At 38.5% G+C, this 17,180-nt stretch overlaps 1 protein-coding gene across 3 annotated transcripts in view; it reads left to right on the top strand.

The window, feature by feature from the left end:
* LOC144692628 (UDP-N-acetylglucosamine transporter-like) overlaps positions 1-17,180 on the top strand; it is a 61,007-nt gene that overhangs the window by 26,372 nt on the left and 17,455 nt on the right. For all 3 annotated transcript variants that reach the window (XM_078561688.1, XM_078561686.1, XM_078561687.1), the window contains exons 2-5: positions 3,984-4,188; positions 6,260-6,414; positions 8,072-8,194; positions 12,948-13,119. In XM_078561688.1, the coding sequence (XP_078417814.1) occupies positions 4,002-4,188; positions 6,260-6,414; positions 8,072-8,194; positions 12,948-13,119 (637 nt within the window). In that variant the 5' untranslated portion in view covers positions 3,984-4,001. The remainder of the gene's footprint in view (positions 1-3,983; positions 4,189-6,259; positions 6,415-8,071; positions 8,195-12,947; positions 13,120-17,180) is intronic.

The raw sequence follows: 17,180 nt of genomic DNA, 5'->3' as shown, positions 1-17,180 counted from the left end.
AATTCATGATAGTTTTGCTTCTTTGGTGGAGCCAAGGACTTTATATTAAGTATTGGATCAACCATGGCATCTTACTTCATTTGAATATTTACCTATATAATTTGTTTGGTTTGTTTCTACATATTAAATACTTGGAAACCGGGTTATGGTTATGTGGTTGCAACATTTATAACAATTTTCCTCTGTCAAATCTTGACATCAGTCTTGTGTTAAACGCTGATGCAAAGGCAGATGACATTCTTGGGCAGCAAAACTATTAACCCACTAAATTTCTTTAAGTTGCTTCTTGTTGCATTATACTTGTGTCCACTTATTAATCCAGGATAAATTAGAAGCATTTAAGGGGATGCAAAGCTCTCTCCATTATAATTGGTTAGAAAGCCTTTCTTTGCAATTTTAAAATTGCAGGGGATTTGGTTGAGGTCGTAGCATTTGTGAAACTATGATGGTACCTAAATATTTAACAAAGGTATTGAAATTGTGTTCATATTGTACTGAAAGAGTATCAGAATGAGGGTACGTTTGCAAAAGTGTGTGTCAAATACTGCAGCAATGTGAAACAATTTTTAATTCAAATTTTAATCTGTTTAATATTGTAAATATGAATTGAAAGCAAACCAAACCATATCCATAAATGGTTTAACAAACACACAATGTTGTGTTACGAGTTTTTTGGCTGCCTACCTGCGAGAATCTAATGTGTCTCTTTGTAAAACTTGCAAAAATGTGACTTTTGATGCACTTTTGCTTGTTTTATCAGACTTTGTAGCATTTCCATCTGCACATAGCCTTTGTGGCTTTGTTTGTTCCACCTCCTTTCTTCAAAAATTCTGAGGTGGTTTATCATGTTGACTTACTTGTAAACTGGGTGAGGACAAGGAGAAGGAAGCCTCCTGCTGATTATCACCTATTGCTCTTCATCAGCTGATGAATACTCCTCCATGATGAACATCACTTGGAAGAAGCACTAAGAGTAGTAAAGGCACAGAATATACTCTGGGTGAGAAACTTCAATGTCCATCAGCAAGATTGCTTGGTAGTATCATAGCTGACTGAGTCCTGAAGGATGCAGCTGCATTACTAAGCCTGCGGCAGGTGGTGAAAGAAACAACATGAGGGAGAAACCTTGTCCTCCCTGATCTACCTGTCATAGTTGCATCTGTTTGTGTTAGTGTTGGTGTATGGTTCTGGTAGGGATGAAGTCCTTCTTTCACACTGAGGACAGACTGCATCATGTTGTGTCCCAATACCACAGTGTTAAATGGGATAGAACAGATCTAGCAGCTCAAAACTGAGTATCCATGAAGTGCTGTAAGTGATCAGAAGCAACAGAATTGTATTCCACTAGAATCTGTAACCTCATTACTCAGCACATGGCTCATTCTAGCATTCTGCTGAGTCAGGGGACCAACCCTGGTTGAGGAGCATTGAAGAGAAACTTGGAACAGCACCATGCATACCTAAAAATGAAATGCCAACCTAGTGAAGCTATAATACAGGACTACCATGAATGTTAAACAGAGGAGGCAAACCTCTTCAGCCAGAAGTACTGAGTGGATAGCCCATCTCAGCCTTCTACCGAGGACCGCACAATCACAGAAGCCAGTCTTGAACCAGTTTAACTCACAGCACATTACATCAAGAAACGACTGAGTGCACTGGCTACAGCATAAGCTATGGGCCCCAACAACATCCCAGCTGTAGTACTGAAAACTTGTGCTCCAGAACTAGGTGTGCCTCTTGGTCAAATTGTTCCAGTACAGCTGCAACACTGCCGCCTATAACAAAGTGGAAAATTGTCCAGGTATATCCTGTCCACAACAATCCAACTGCACATATGCAGATTCTGAAGGTTTTTGTCCAGTTTATTCAATAATTGTGAGCGCTGTTAACCTGACTTATTCTCAACATAAAATCTAAGCCAGTGTGAAGGACCTGAGTTCGAGTTGTAATGTTGATTGGTATTTAGAGTTAATTAATCAGTAGATTAATTAAAGCAGTTCTCTGATATTAGAGAGTTTTGCATCACTACAATGCAAATTGCACTGTCCTTTATCTTACCCTTTTGTTAAAATGCTACAGTTCTGTAAGTAATGTACTAAAGTATCCTGTGGGACATCACAAATGCATATTTGAAATCAAGCCATATGAGATATTAGGGTAGAGCAAAGAGATAGGTTTTGAGGAGTGCCTTAAAGGAGGAAAGCGCAGTAAAGACAAACACAGGTTTAAGATAGGCATTTCAGATCTTAGGGCCTCAGCAGTGGAGGGATAGCTGCTAATATTTCAATATTCAACTTGGTCGGTTATCCTTAAAAATCTCTTAAAGCTTTGAACTAATGAACAGAAAATTCATAATGACATGTTGTTTAGATTGGCGTTTAGTTTAGCTTCTGTACAATTCTATGCTGTTAGCTGATCTCTGACCTGTAGAAACACTACAATTCACCACCTCATCTCTTGGTTTTAAAAATTGTCTGGGGTTCCTTTTATCGTTTGACCTTGGCTGAATGTTTTCATGTATGGTCGTTGGGTAAGGCTGGCTATGGTGGCCTCTGCAGTTGAATAGCCTGATACTCATTGTCATGGCTCAGGAAAGAATAAATAATAGCTACTTCAACGTGTACCCATGGAACTGAACTTCAAAAGAGAAGAGGGCAGGAATTGGCAAAAAAACAGTGCAATATTATTTATAATATTTGCACTTATGTATCACTTCTCAACTTGAAACATCTCCAAGCACTTAAAAATTAATTGTTTAACTATGTAATTTACTGTACCACCCAATCTCCAAAGGTAACCAAGCAAATCTCCAGAGCATTATTCAATCTTGTCATGCTGTACCAGAAACATATTCAATCCTGTTACTCCTTTAATATTCAAACCCATTCCCAACCAAATATTTATCTATATTCTCTTTGAAGGAGTTAAGCAATACCACATCAAATGCTTTTACATCGAATCTATAGCACAAGAACAGGCCTTTTGACCGAACTGGTCTGTGCTGATATTTAAGCCTCTTTCCACCCATCTTAATCTAATCTTAAACAGCATATTTCTTCTATTCCTTTATTCCTCATTTGCTTACCTAACTGTCCCTTTAACACAATATTTTTATAGAAACCTATCCTAAATATTCATTACTGTTTGTAGGAGGAAAAATGTAAGGAGACAATCATGAATGACTGGCCTCTGCTGTCATCTCTGGGTAGACCTTGTGCCTGCTGTCCCTGCTTGCAGACAAAAGAATAATTAAAGTCATGGAAACCCAATTTCCTCAACTCCAAAATATAAAAAAGTCAAGTGAAATATAAATTAGATATGAACTTCAAATTAATTTCTCAACAAGTTGGAAAAAAATCTAAACTGTTTGAATCCCATTTTCCACATCTAATAATCTGGCCATTGAAGACAAGGCAGTGCTGTACAACTGTACTAAAAGTCTTGGCAATCATAAGTCTCAAATCGGACTTATATTTAGAGATATATATATATGTACGTATATAAAAAGAAATAGATTAACAGTTTGACAATTACATAATGAAAGAAATATAACAAATGCTCAGAATGGTGGGATTTGGCCTTTAATACCGATGGAAAAATATTTTCAATCATAATGTATTTCCATGGGTACAGGAACACTGAATTATCTCATTTCTGATATGACTAAAAGTATACTTCTTTAAAAAATGAGTTGATATATTCATATGCCAAACCACACCATCTAGGTGCCCCTGCCACTGGAGTTTAGGGTTTAGCGATAGGATGTAATGAAGTACAATTGATTAAACCCCTTCCTTAACGTCACTAAGACTAGTACAAGGAAACTCCTCCTCCCTCCTCCTCCTCCCATCCAGGTTGTGACTTCTAACACTGGCATCTGAGAACTTTAGAAAGGTTTCTCTTTATGTCTTCACAATAAGGCCTGAGGCTAAAAATGCTCTTTTGATATGAATTAGCGTTTGCCTTTAACTTGTTTCTAGGAAGGTGAAAGTGGAAGCATGTCACTCAATTTGAAATACATTTCACTGGGAGTTCTAGTTTTTCAGACAACCAGCCTTGTGCTGACAATGCGTTACTCACGTACTTTCAAGGAAGAAGGACCCCGTTACCTAGCATCAACTGCTGTTGTCATTGCTGAGATGATGAAGATTGCAGCATGCCTTTTGTTAGTCTATAAGGATTCTAGTAAGTGCATTATTTAGTATTTAATGTATTCTTTCTGGTTTAAAATTGCAGTAATCTTTTTATTAGCTTTTATGCATAAGATGAAACAATAGAATTTATTTTATGAATGCTAGATTTCCCCTCGTTTAGAAATATCCATCTTTTTGAAATTGTCTAGTCAACTATCCCGATATACTCGTACTTGGAGGTAAGACCAAAATGAATGGAAACACTGAGTTCTGTATGAATCACAAATGCTGAACTGCAGGAAGTTTTAACTGGACTATTTGTGTACATTTCAAAGTCCTGCTTGTTTGTGCAGGGGCTGCCCTTTTCCCTCAGAGACCCTCCCCACACTCAAGCTCGTGACACCACGAATCACCTAGTGATTCAATGACTCTGCCAATAAAGCAAAGTATCCTTTATGCCTTTTTGACCACCTTATTTACATATCCTGCTTCCTTCAGGTATCTTTGAGAATGTACTCCATCCCTCAGTTTCTCTGCACTTCCCAGAACCCTACCGTTTTTTTGTCTATTCCCTTGCCTTGTTTGCCCTCCCCAAACACATTGCCCCAAACTTCTCCGGATTGAACTCCGTTTGCCGTTTTTCTGCCCACGTGACCAGTCCATTAATACCTTCCCACAGCTTTCTTCCCCACTATCAAGGGAAATTAAATTAAGTGGATAATTCTTTCAAACAGCAGCCACAGGTGCAGTAGGCTAAATGGCCTCCTTTGTTTTGTAAAATATTATGATATATGACCGAGACCCTGTAGGGTAAACATTTCTGCTTGTCTCAGTCGATCTACAAATACTAAACCTGTATGTGTGCTAGTCTCAGTTGGAAAAAAACATATGAAACACTATTGCAACTTGCCTTTGTATGGATTTCTAAAACATTGGTACAGTAGACTTACACTATTAATACATGGGGCAGGATTTTGCCCTTTGTGGGGTTGCTCGGCGGGTGGGGGTGGCCAGGAAGCTAACCACCGCCCACTATCAGCTCCGCACCACGATTTCACGCAGGTGGGCCAATTCAGGCCCGCCCTGCGTGGATCGCGAGTGGCAGTGCTGAGCGCTGCCTGTGCGGGCGGGGGGAGGAGGGCGAGCCAGGCCTCGCATGCAGCTTGCACATGTGCGAGAAAGAGCGCTTCAATCTCCCTGAGGCATGGAGCTGCCTCAGGGAGATGGGACATGTTTTTAATTCCAAAATAAAGTTTTAATGTTTATTTGCTTTAAGAAATCTCATCCCACTCGTGGATGAGGATTCCTAAAAAATTTAAAGGCCGCTTGACCTTTTTGCCTGCCCACCAACTGTAAGGTTGGACAGGCAGCGTAGATTTGAATTTAATTAGATTGTTAATGGCCTTACTAGGCCTTCTAATTATCGGCGGGTGCGCGCAGCCGACTCTGGCGCGCTCCCGCCGAACGAAATATCGCACGAATGCGCGATGACATCCAGACACACACCCGACATCATCGGGTGTCAATTTACGCTCGGGCGTGTCTGGCATGCACTCGCATGCCGAGAGTAATAATCTGGCCATAATTGTTATTTCAATTTAATTAATGATTTTCTTTTTGTTTTCCCTTATTTAATACTGTTTCTAGAATTTTTATGCATTTAAATGTTTTGTACATTTCTACAATCAGTAAATTGATATTTTAAAACCGGATCTGTTTGATTAAAAAGTCATAATTTTTTTAATTCTTTCATGAGATGTGGGCGTCGCTGGCTAAGCCAGCATTTATTGCCCATCCCTAATTACCTTTTGAGGAAGTGGTGAAGAGCTGCTGTCTAGAACCACTGCAGGCCATCTGGTGTAGGTATGTCAACAGTGCTGTTGGGAAGGGAGTTCCAGGATTTTGACCCAGCGACAGCAATATAGTTTCCTAGTCAGGATGGTGTGTGTCCCGAAGGGGAACTTGCATATGGTGGTGTTCCCATGCATCTGCTGCCCTTGTCCTTCAAGGTGATAGAGGTCATGGGCTTGTAAGGTTTGAATTCTTTCGGTAAATAAAGATGTCTTTGTATGAGCACATTGAAAGGCTAATTCTACTTATGCTATTTTCATCTTTTTTCTTAGGTTACAGTTTTAAAGCACTAAACAGAGTGCTACAAGATGAAATTATTAACAAACCAATGGACACACTAAAACTTGCCATTCCTTCTGGAATTTACACACTTCAAAATAACCTCCTTTATGTAGCGTTGTCCAATTTAGATGCAGCAACTTATCAGGTAAAATATTAACCTCTTTTGGTATTTCTTGGACCTCCATTTTAAATATTCTTCCTCCATTTTGTTTTTTCTGTGTTTTTCATATCTGGAAAGAGTGAATTTTAGAAGATCCTGCATTATTAATCTATTGGAAATATTTGAAGATGTCTTGATGGGTAAAAGCATTAATTTGTCTGAATTTTCAGAAGCCATTTGGTAAAATTCCATATATAATGTGTCTTTAGAAGGTTAAAATCTATGGCAAATCAGCTACTTGGTTGAAAGCTGGGTTGGTAATTGAAAACAAATGAAAAACCTCTGGCTGGGGGCAACAACAGTGGAATTCTAGAGGTGCGCTGTTTATGCAATTCATGAATGATGGGGGGCAAGTATTCAACAGCATCGGCTTGCATTAATATACCACCTTTAACATAGTAAAATATCCCATGGTGCTTCACAGGAGCATTAACAAACAAAATTTAACACCAAGCCACAGAAGATGATATTGGTCCAAGTGAAGAGTTAGGGTTAAGGAGGACCTCCAAAGAGGAGAGAGCAATAGAAAAGCAAAGGGGTTTTTGGAGAAAATTCCAGAGGTTAGCCCCTGGCAGCTAAAGATACAGCAACCAATGATGGAGCAATTAAAATTGGGGTTGCACAAGAGACGAGAATTGGAGGAGCGCAGAGATCTTAGAGAATTGGAGGATTGGAGGAGGTTGATTCTGGTATTTGCAGCTCCAAATTGTGGAAAGCTGCAGGATAAGAAGGGATACAATCCAGGTCTTTATCAAATTGGAAGACATAGGCAATGAGAGTGAACAGCTTGAATACTAATCTCAAATTAGATCAAAGAATAGTAGGGATTGTTTTCCCAAAGAGTACTGGATATCTGGAGCAGACTATCAGCAAAAAAGTTTAGTGCTATTTCAATTAACTTTTTTTTAAAAAGGCTGGATTGAGGATTTTAAGCATGATTAATAGGTAGAATTAATTGACTACCTCATGCAATATACTATAGGGGCAATCATCATAGTTGACTGCAAGGAAGTGAAGTGTCACTGTTGATATGGGTTTGCAGATGGCTTATGAGCCCTACCTTAGCCTTCCACACTCTCCTACAGAGAGGACATTAGTTGTCAGCCAGTAGAAATTGTGGCAGATTGTTGGCTCGCGCAGCTATCTTCTCTTTCTGTCTCTCTCGCCATTCTCTCTCAGTAGCTGCTCTTCTTGATTGGAAGGTATTGACACCGTTTTTCATGATGGATCATCATTTTCATTGCATTGGGTGTCTGCTTCCCATGGGTTGATGTTAATAGAGCAGATCCTTATTGAGGCTTTGAGATTGCCTTTGAAATGTTTCCTTTGGCTTCATGTGAACAGGCTCCCTGGCGTAGGTCTGAATAGTGCACCAGTTTGGGCAATCTTGAGTTGGGCATTCTGACAACATGTCACATCCATCTTAGCTGATGTGACATGGCCTCTATACTTGGCATATCTGTCTTGGAGGACGCTTAACCTCTTGTGGATAGAGGCAATAGTGTGTTCAAGGAACTATGGAAATATGATTTGTGGAAAGCAACTGACCAGATTTGAGATACAAGTGTTGGTATTGCTTCTATATATTGTTAAAAGTAAATAAATGATTTGTTGCTATAATATTGTTTCTCTTCTTATGCAGGTTACTTACCAGCTAAAGGTTCTTACCACAGCTTTCTTTTCTGTGACTATGCTTGGTAAAAACTTAGGCATTTATCAGTGGCTCTCACTCTTAACGTTAATGGCTGGAGTGGCACTTGTTCAGGTATGTGTAATGAGCATTACTCATCCCTCTTTTAATAAAATTAACATTTTTTGTGATATAAGTTTATAATTGAACCTAACATTTGAATTCAGAATCTTAAATATTTGGCAGCACAAAACAAAAATTCAAGCCTCAATGGCTTTGTGTGGCATTACCATTTAATGTTTTGTATTTTATTTTACACATTTAATTACATAAAAAGACATAGCACAATATGCAATTACAGACTTAGTCCCAACAGCATGATTTTTGAGTGTATGCTGACTGTAATTGGAGAGCATACACAAGCTTTCTCCCACTTGTGTCTCTTAGATTAATTACATTTTTAGCTGGGAGAATGGGCTAGGCTGCTTGCTGCTTTTCATTGTCTGTTGGAAAGAATACAAGTGTCCTTATGGAGGCATTGTAGCTAATTTTTCCTTATCTTGAGTGACTTGACAATGGAAACTGGGTAGAGCCTTAAACCTTTATGAGTTTGCTGTGGTAATGTGCATTCATTACAGTATGATTTTATTCAAGAGGCAATTAGATATGTTTCTGGAGAGAGAAGGGATTGAGTGATGCAGTACAAATGTGGGCAGATGGGGTAGAACTGATCTTCTGGAAAAGGGTTGAGCTTTTTTAGCTTTTGCTTCAAACTTATTTTTTTCCTCTGTCAGTTTCTTTAAAAAGCCCTGTCTTAGGATGCAATGGAAGCAGAATTCTATCAAACCTCAAACAAAAAAGTCTGACCTTTCAGAAGACCCAAAACACTAACTCTGTTTTTCTCTCCACAGATACAGCCAGGCTGCTGAGTATTTCCAGCATTTCTGTTTTAATTTCAGATTTTCAGTATCCACATTATTTTGCTTTTGTATTCGTGTCTATAATTACCTTCTGGTTTTTAATGAAGTACTTTGGTCAGAGATAATTCTAGGAAAAGGTCATGAGGCCAGATGTAAGGTTCAACTGGCGTGAACCCACAACTTTCTTTGAACTCCTGATCTAATTATTAATCCTATGGAGAACAATGGCTATTTTGTTTGTATATTCCAGGGAGATGATTTTAATTACCGACATATGTCAAATAATGTAAAACTCATTTATATATTCACAGTTTCTAATGGCTAAGCAATTGAAATTAGCTTTGTTCAAAAATTGTTTGTTGTATAATGCATTAGAAAGTCATAGGTAAAGCAGACGACATATGACAAGTTGTTGATTAAAATGGAATGATGATGGGGGAGGGAAGGAGGCAATATATGCTGGAACATTTCCTACAATTTTGTTTTCATTTTTAATGGTGTCTAAGTTGACAGTTTGACTTGGTGATGCACACGAATATTGTCTTACCTGCATTCACATCAGGAAGTCTCCAAAATTCTTGGTGGCTATCACACTTTTTTTAAATAGTTTGTTTTTTTTAAGATAGTTAAACTATTGTGGATTGGTTTAGAATTATAGAATCTTACAGCATAGAAAGGAAACATTCAGCCTATTGTGTCTTTGCCGACTCTTTGAAAGAGCTGTCCAAACTAGTTCCACACACTAGCTTTTTCCCCATAACCCTGAAAACGAATTCTCTTCAAATACAATCCAATTGCCTTCTGTAAGTTCCTGTGGAAGCTGATTCCACCACCCTTTCAGGTACTGCATTTCAGATGATGATAAACCCGTGTGAGAGAAAAAACCCTAATTTCATCATCAGTTCTTTTGCACATGATTTTAAACCTGACACCTGGTTACTGTACTACCTACCAGAGAAAATGATTTCCCCTACTTGCTCTATTAAAACTCCTCATAATTTTCAATACCTGTATTAGGTCTTTCCTTAGTCTTTGCACTTTGGAAAACTATCCCAGCTTCTCCAATCTCTCCACATAACTGAAGCCTGTCATCTTGGTAAGCCTCCTCTGTACTCTCCAAGGCCTCTCGACATCCTTCTTGGTTTCATGTCTTTAATAGTTTACAATGCTGCTACTGAGGCTTAGCTAGCAGTGATTTGTAAAAGTTTAGCATGACTTCCTTGTTTGTTTTTTATTTAATGGCCTGGTCACAAAGCCATTGCCTTTTCAACTTGCCCTGCCACTTTCAAGGATTTATGAATATGCACCACTAGGTCCCTCTGCTCTTGCATCCCTGTCAAAATTTAGATTGTACTGCCTCTCCATGTTGTTTCTCCCAAAGTTTATCATTTCACATTTATCTACATTAAATTGAATCCCTAAGTTTGTTACATCCCTCCTCACTATTTGCTATGTTGCCAAGTTTTGTATTATCTGCAAACTTTGAAATTGTATGCCCCATACCAGAGTTCGGGTGATTTATACATAACATTAAAAACAGTGGCCTGAATACTCTTTGGGAATCCGACCACATACTCTTATCCAGTCAAAAAAAAAAACTGTTCACTAATCTCTGCCTATTATCTCTTAAACAATTATTCACAATTATGCTACCATCTCTTTAATATCATGTGCTTCTATTTTCTGAATACATCTCTTATTTGATAATTTCTCAAATGCTTTCCAAAGTCTGTATGTACAACATCTACTGGTCTAGCTTCTTCTGTTATTTAATTTTGTTTTTAGAAGTACCTCTACAGTTAATCTCTTGCAATGTTCTTTTGCTACTTTGCCATTTTTCTTTAATACATTTGACAATAAAGCAATAGTCTGACAGAGTAATATTTTTCAGCTTTCAGAGCAGTGGAATATGGTGGGCACCCCACATGGATCTCCAATGCTTAACACTGTGTGGTAAAGGCTGGTTGTTAGTCTTGCAGCGTGCTGTCCCAGATGCACAAAACATAAATTTGTATGCTTTAGATCATAAGAGGCATAGTCCTGCTTTTGATATAGAAATTTGTTGTGAACATTAAAAACAGAGTTGGGAGAAAGATTGGATTATAACAGCTCATTTCCTATTAAAATACATGTTTGCGGTCAGTGGGCACCCTAATACGAACCGTGGAAACAATTAATTTGTGATATCTTCCAGGATATGTTATTCAAAATGAATGTACAACAGTCAACATTTTAATAAAAATCTTCAAATAAGGAACAGTTGAATATGCTCATAAAATTAAATGCATTATAAATGCTTTAGCATTTATATTTCTTTAGAGAATGAATATCATTCCAGAAACTGAAATGTTTTAAAATAGATAAATCTAGACAACATTTTAATATGTTTAAGTATTTTTTTTAAAAGATTGTCCTGGCAATTCATTTTAAATATCTACTGAAGTACTGTTTCAAAAAAGCCCTTTACAATACAATACCTGCAATGATCCCAAGAGTGATTCCAATTCAAAGTATAAATTTAACGTCTCAAGAAGTTAGTTAGAAGCCTGTGTTTTCTGAAATCTAATTGCAAAGATGTAGAGTAAATGCAACAGCCTTACAACCCTCTAGATCTCTACATTTCTCCAATTCTGGCCTCTTGCACATCCGGATGTAATTTCTCCACCATTGGTGCCTGTGCCTTCAGCTGCCAAAATGCCAATCTGTGGAATTTCCAGCTTAAACCTCTCCACTTCTACCTCTCTCTCCTCCTTAACTACACAATTGGCTGAATTTTGCCGTCAGCAAGCAGGGGGCGGGGCCCGCTCACCGACCCCCCAACGTCATCCCGCCCCATCTAAATTTTCAGGAAGGCGGGCCCGCAGCAAAATCAGCTGTGGGCCCGCCGACCCATCAATGGCCAATTGAGGCCATTGACAGGATCATTGAAACAATTAAAGGACCTGCGCGTCCAACCTTAAGGTTGGCGGGCAGGCCAGGAGCCCCAGCGGGAAGTAGAAAAAACATGAAACCTCATCCACCGGCGGGATGAGGTTTCATGTAGAGATTTTAAAAGTTTAATAAAGTTTTAGTGAAATTTATGAATATGTCCCATCTCATTGTCACATGAGGGGGACATGTTAAGGATTTTTTTTCTATTTTTAACGTTTTTAAAACTGTCAGCGATCTCCCTAGGGCAGCACTTAGCCTCAGGGAGATGTGCGCTCTTTCGTGTGCATGTGTGAAAGAGCGCACTCTCGCTTTTGGAGAATCCCCCCCCCCCACCCGCACAGGAAGCGCATAGCGCTTCCCGGCGGACGTCATGCTGGGCAGGCCTTAATTGGCCCGCCCACGTAAAATGGCAGCGGGGACCGGCTCCCCCGCCCGCCAGAGATTGGGTCGGGCCCGCCCGCCTGGCAGGCAAAAAATTCTGCCCAATGATTTTTTTATCTCCGATAACAACATTAATTTTTAAGTGGACCAATACCTAAAGGAAGAACTTGCATTTACATAAAGCCTTTCAAATCACTTCACTGCTAATGAAGTACTTTTGAAGTGTAGTCACTATTTTGCAGGCGAATGTGTGACAGCCATTTTGAACACATCAAGATCCTACAAACAGCAATGAACTAAATGATCAATCAATTTGTTTTTGATAGTGTTTGGTTAAGGGATAAATTGGCCAGGACACCATGAGAACACCCTCTTCTTCAAGATATTTTACACTCCTCCAGCAGTCAACCTCTGTTTAACATTTCATCCAAAAGATGGCATCCCCAGCAATGCAGTATTGTATTGGGGTGTTAGCCTAGATTGTGCACTCAGGTCGTACAGTAGGGCTTAAACCCGCAACCTTCTGACTGGGGTGAGAGTGCAATCACAAAGCCTTGGTTTGCTGTAATATCAAACAATTATTCTCAAATATATGTATTCGCAGAAATCTTGGGTTGTTTCCATATGCTAACGTAAAATTGTCTAATCTGTTTCAGTGGCCAACAGACACCACAGAAGAATTAAAACAGGAGCTGTCTGCAGGCTCCCAGTTTGTAGGTTTGATAGCAGTGTTCAGTGCTTGTTTATCCAGTGGATTTGCAGGAGTTTACTTTGAGAAAATCCTAAAAGGGACAAAACAGTCAGTTTGGATTAGAAATATTCAATTAGGTGAGTAAAATGTGACAAAATCTGGATATTTCTATTTTGATCTATAATTGCAATCCTAAAATTTAACTTAAATGTATAATAGCAGTATTATTTGGCACATTCTGTATATAAAAATAAACATCAATGTGTAAGGATTGTGTTATTTGTAATTGACTTAAAATGTATCACTGATATATTTTATCAGGGGCCAATCCAAATGCTCCTAGCCAAATGTTGCCAAGCTCCTTGTTCCCTCTTAACAAGAGAGACAAGGTCCTTTTGAGGCCATTTTCTATGCCGTTTTTCTATGACCTGCATCTGTGGAACAACTCCCTGACATGCCAGCACTGGTCAGGACAGCAGCTATGAATCTGGCATGATGGAACAGACCCAGGGCAAAGGTGCCTTATTTCCCAAACCCTCACTCCTAACTGGTCTTTATACTGTTTGTGTGTTGCTTAGATGGCCTGTCCCATCTGACTCTGGATATACCGCTGACCCAGTACACGTTGACTGCCATTTTTCTGCTGCAAAAGGGTTCAAGAGATACAAATTGAGAATCAGTAAAAAGCTATGCTTTGAAAAAGTAACTACAATTTAGCATTCAGGATCATAAAATCTCATATCTTGAAACTTCCTGTTAGAGTTCAGATACAAACAACACAACTTGTATTTATATAGCATCCCCTTCATGGTCCCTTCACAAGCTCCACACATGAGATTCATGTGCTATCTTTGCAGCAGCTAGTGTGACAAATTCATCTCTATACTAATATGCCCGAGGCCTTGTGATCACTTATGCCAGTGATCACTGAGTGGCTCTATGGGAGCCTCATGTTTAGATTTATGTGAATGAGCAGAGAGGTAGGTGAGTTAGTACCAAATATAAACAGGTGAGTAGTTTGAGGACATTTATCACGTGAAACAAATGGAAAGACAATATGACTTGCAAGAGTAGTAGGATTTTTGAGACTTTATTAATAAAGCATGATGTACTACTAATGTAATTTCAGATGATAATGCTGCTGTCATAATTCTGGATTCCTGAATTAATTAGAGTGGCATAAATTAAGCCAGTTTTTTAACTGATATCCATATTTAAGAGAAAGGTAGCAAATAAAGTGGCACTTGGAGGTTTGAGCTGATGATGAAAGGGCAGAATACATCTAGAACAAGACATTGGAATGGCAATCAGCCATAAGATGCACACAATGAGTTGTGTGACAGAAAAATATATTGATAGCTCAGTTTTGTTTTTGGCAATGATAGGAATATAGAAATGAGATCTGATTGATGAGAGTTGGAGCTGATAAAGGGAAATTAATTTAAGCAGTTGTTACAGGTGTGAAGAAATGAAGAAACAGCCTTTAACCTTGTGTTGAAGATTGGAGGAACCAGTACTCTGTGATAGTGAGTGAATGTATTAGGTAATATGATATGAAACCAAACAAATAGAAGCAGATCTCTTAGAAAAATAGCAAATATAAGACCACATCGGATGGCTAATGTGACTTGTAAGAAGCACCTATCCAAGTGCATAAGATCTGCCTTTGAAGGTGGTAGGATGAGTTGAAAAGGTTGTTTAAAATAAAGCTTTATAAGTAGAGGTAGAGTATAAAAGCGCAGCATTTAAGCTAAACCTTTACAAAACACTGGTTGGGTGCCAGCTGGAGAGTTTTGTCTAATTTGGGCACCGTATTTTAGGAAGGATGTCAAGGGCTTAGAATTGGAGAAGATATTTACCAGAATGGTACCAAGGACGAGGGGCATAAGTTAGGTGGAAAGAGGTTGTTCTCCTTGGAGAAGAGAAGGTTAAGATGAGATTTGGTAGATGTATTCAAAATCTTGAAGGGTTTTGTTTGAGTAAATAAGGAAAAATTATTTCAAGTGGCAGAAGGATTGGTAGCGAGAATACAGGATCATTGACAAAGAAACAAGAAGTGACATGGGGGAAAAAAATCAAGCAGTGAGTTCTGATAATCTGAAATGCAGTATATGAAAGGGCAGTGAAAGCAGATTCAATAACAACCTCAAAAGGAAATTGGATAAATGCTTGAAGTGGGGGGAAGATTATGGGGTTATAATGAAAGAGGAATGGCATGGATCTAATTGTATAGCTCCTCCAAAGAGTTAAGACAGGCATGCCCTCATTCTTTGCTGTTATATTTTATGATTCTATAATAATATCTAAACTATGGCTAATCCTGTTAGTTTAGGAAAGATAGAATAGACAGGTCAGAGATAAGGTAGCTCCAAATTTCAGAGAGATTAAAGAAGTTGAGGTCTAAAGTTACATAATCAACTCTGGCTGTACATCATAGGTCAAAGCTTGTACTAGGGTTATGCTACAGACTGCTGGATTGGAATATAGGGATAGACTAAGGCTTCAGTGCTTGTCTATGTACCAGAAATGAAAAGTTCTAAACTCAGGAGTCAGGCACTTTGAAGTTTGTTAAAGGTTAAAGGAACTTATTTTCAGACAACACCCAGAAACACACACTGATGCTTAGCTGTAGAAGATTGTATGTTATAATCATTGAACTCAAATTTATGAACCTCTTGCTTCTAACTTTGCATTTCAATATGCCCTTTTTAAATTTTTCTAACTGCATTACTTCAGATACATTCCATGAATTTTATGCACTTTACCCCTGCTTGTACCAGTCTTTTTTAAACCCTATAGGCTCTCCAAACATGTATCATCCATGCACCAAGGACCAAACAGGAGCTGAACTGATTAGGTTAGGGAAATCATAGAATGGACCTATTAAGGCTATATTACAGATATGTTAGCCCTTATGCATGCATGACTTGTGAGAAAGTTCAGGTCTGTTTGTGAAGACTGCCACTGTCACCCAAGTTCCAGGGGCTGGTTAGCCTTAGGAGCTTAATAGTAATAAAAAAAATTCTATGCTTGCTTAATAAGAATAAGAAGTCTGTTTGCTCTATGAAGAGGACAATAAATACTGGCTTAGCCAGCGATGCCCACGTCTCATAAACGAATAAAAAAAAGATGGGAAGGATATGTGAAAATTAGAATGTTGTTCTTGTGGGTGACATTAAACAACAAAGTGACAAAAATGGGAATATTCACTGGTTCAGATCCAAGTTGAAAAACGCAGTACACAATTGTACTAATGTACAGCAAAACTGTACTGATGCAAGGCACGTTCTGAGCATGCAGATAATTACCGATTTAGGATTAGCAAGCAGAGAATAAATGTGACCTAAATGCATAAGCTGAACAATCAGAAGATAAATGAAGAAAAGGAATTTCTACAAATCTTGTAGGCATGGGAGGCATCAAGAGGTTAGTAGGCACATCCAGAAGCATGTTAATAGGGCAGTCAGAGGAACATAGAGGAACTTAAGAATCAACAGAAAAACAGTTTGTATTTGAGCCTGTCTCGTACTGTCAAAATGCATCAAGATTCTCATTCCATTCCACCTACCAGAAACTACATAATTTCACGAGAGGTAAACAAATCAATCAACTTGGGAATAAAATCGGAGACATTCTACTCAAACACTGAAGCCAATTAAAAAAGTTCCAGCAGATGATGGCGACCTGGAGATAATTGACCTAAAACCCACCTAATTTTACTGAGCTAATGTCAGTCACGGTTGGGAATTCGTCCAGTTCCCTTACAAATATTTGCAGTAAATCTACACGAACCAGCAGGTGGCCCCAAAAGTTGTGAACCTCCTGATATCTAACCTTATTCAATGCTTGATTAACTTAACCTTTCCAGCCTATTAATTCAAATAACTAATTCAGTTTTAGCTGCTGATAGGAAACATAAAAGTGGGAATTTCTCTTAATACTATGGTAATGGAGCTAAAACTGAGAATTATATGAGTTAACATACAAGATTGCTTCCTCTAAATGTTTTCATACAGGCATGTCACTATGGCCTCCATAATTGATGATAATTCAAGTAGATTAACAGCTTCAAAATAAAGGAATGCAGTACTTATTCATGTCCAATCACTGCAGAGCAGCAAACAACAAACTAAATAATATCATGACCAAAACAGTAGTGTACAAATCACAGGAAGTTATGCTAAAACTGTAGCGTTCT

Source organism: Cetorhinus maximus, chromosome 17 (genome assembly GCF_964194155.1).
Source record: "Cetorhinus maximus chromosome 17, sCetMax3.hap1.1, whole genome shotgun sequence".
NCBI lineage: Eukaryota > Metazoa > Chordata > Chondrichthyes > Lamniformes > Cetorhinidae > Cetorhinus > Cetorhinus maximus.
The sequence above is the reverse complement of the archived record's forward strand: the minus strand, read 5'-3'. Positions and strand labels throughout refer to the sequence as shown.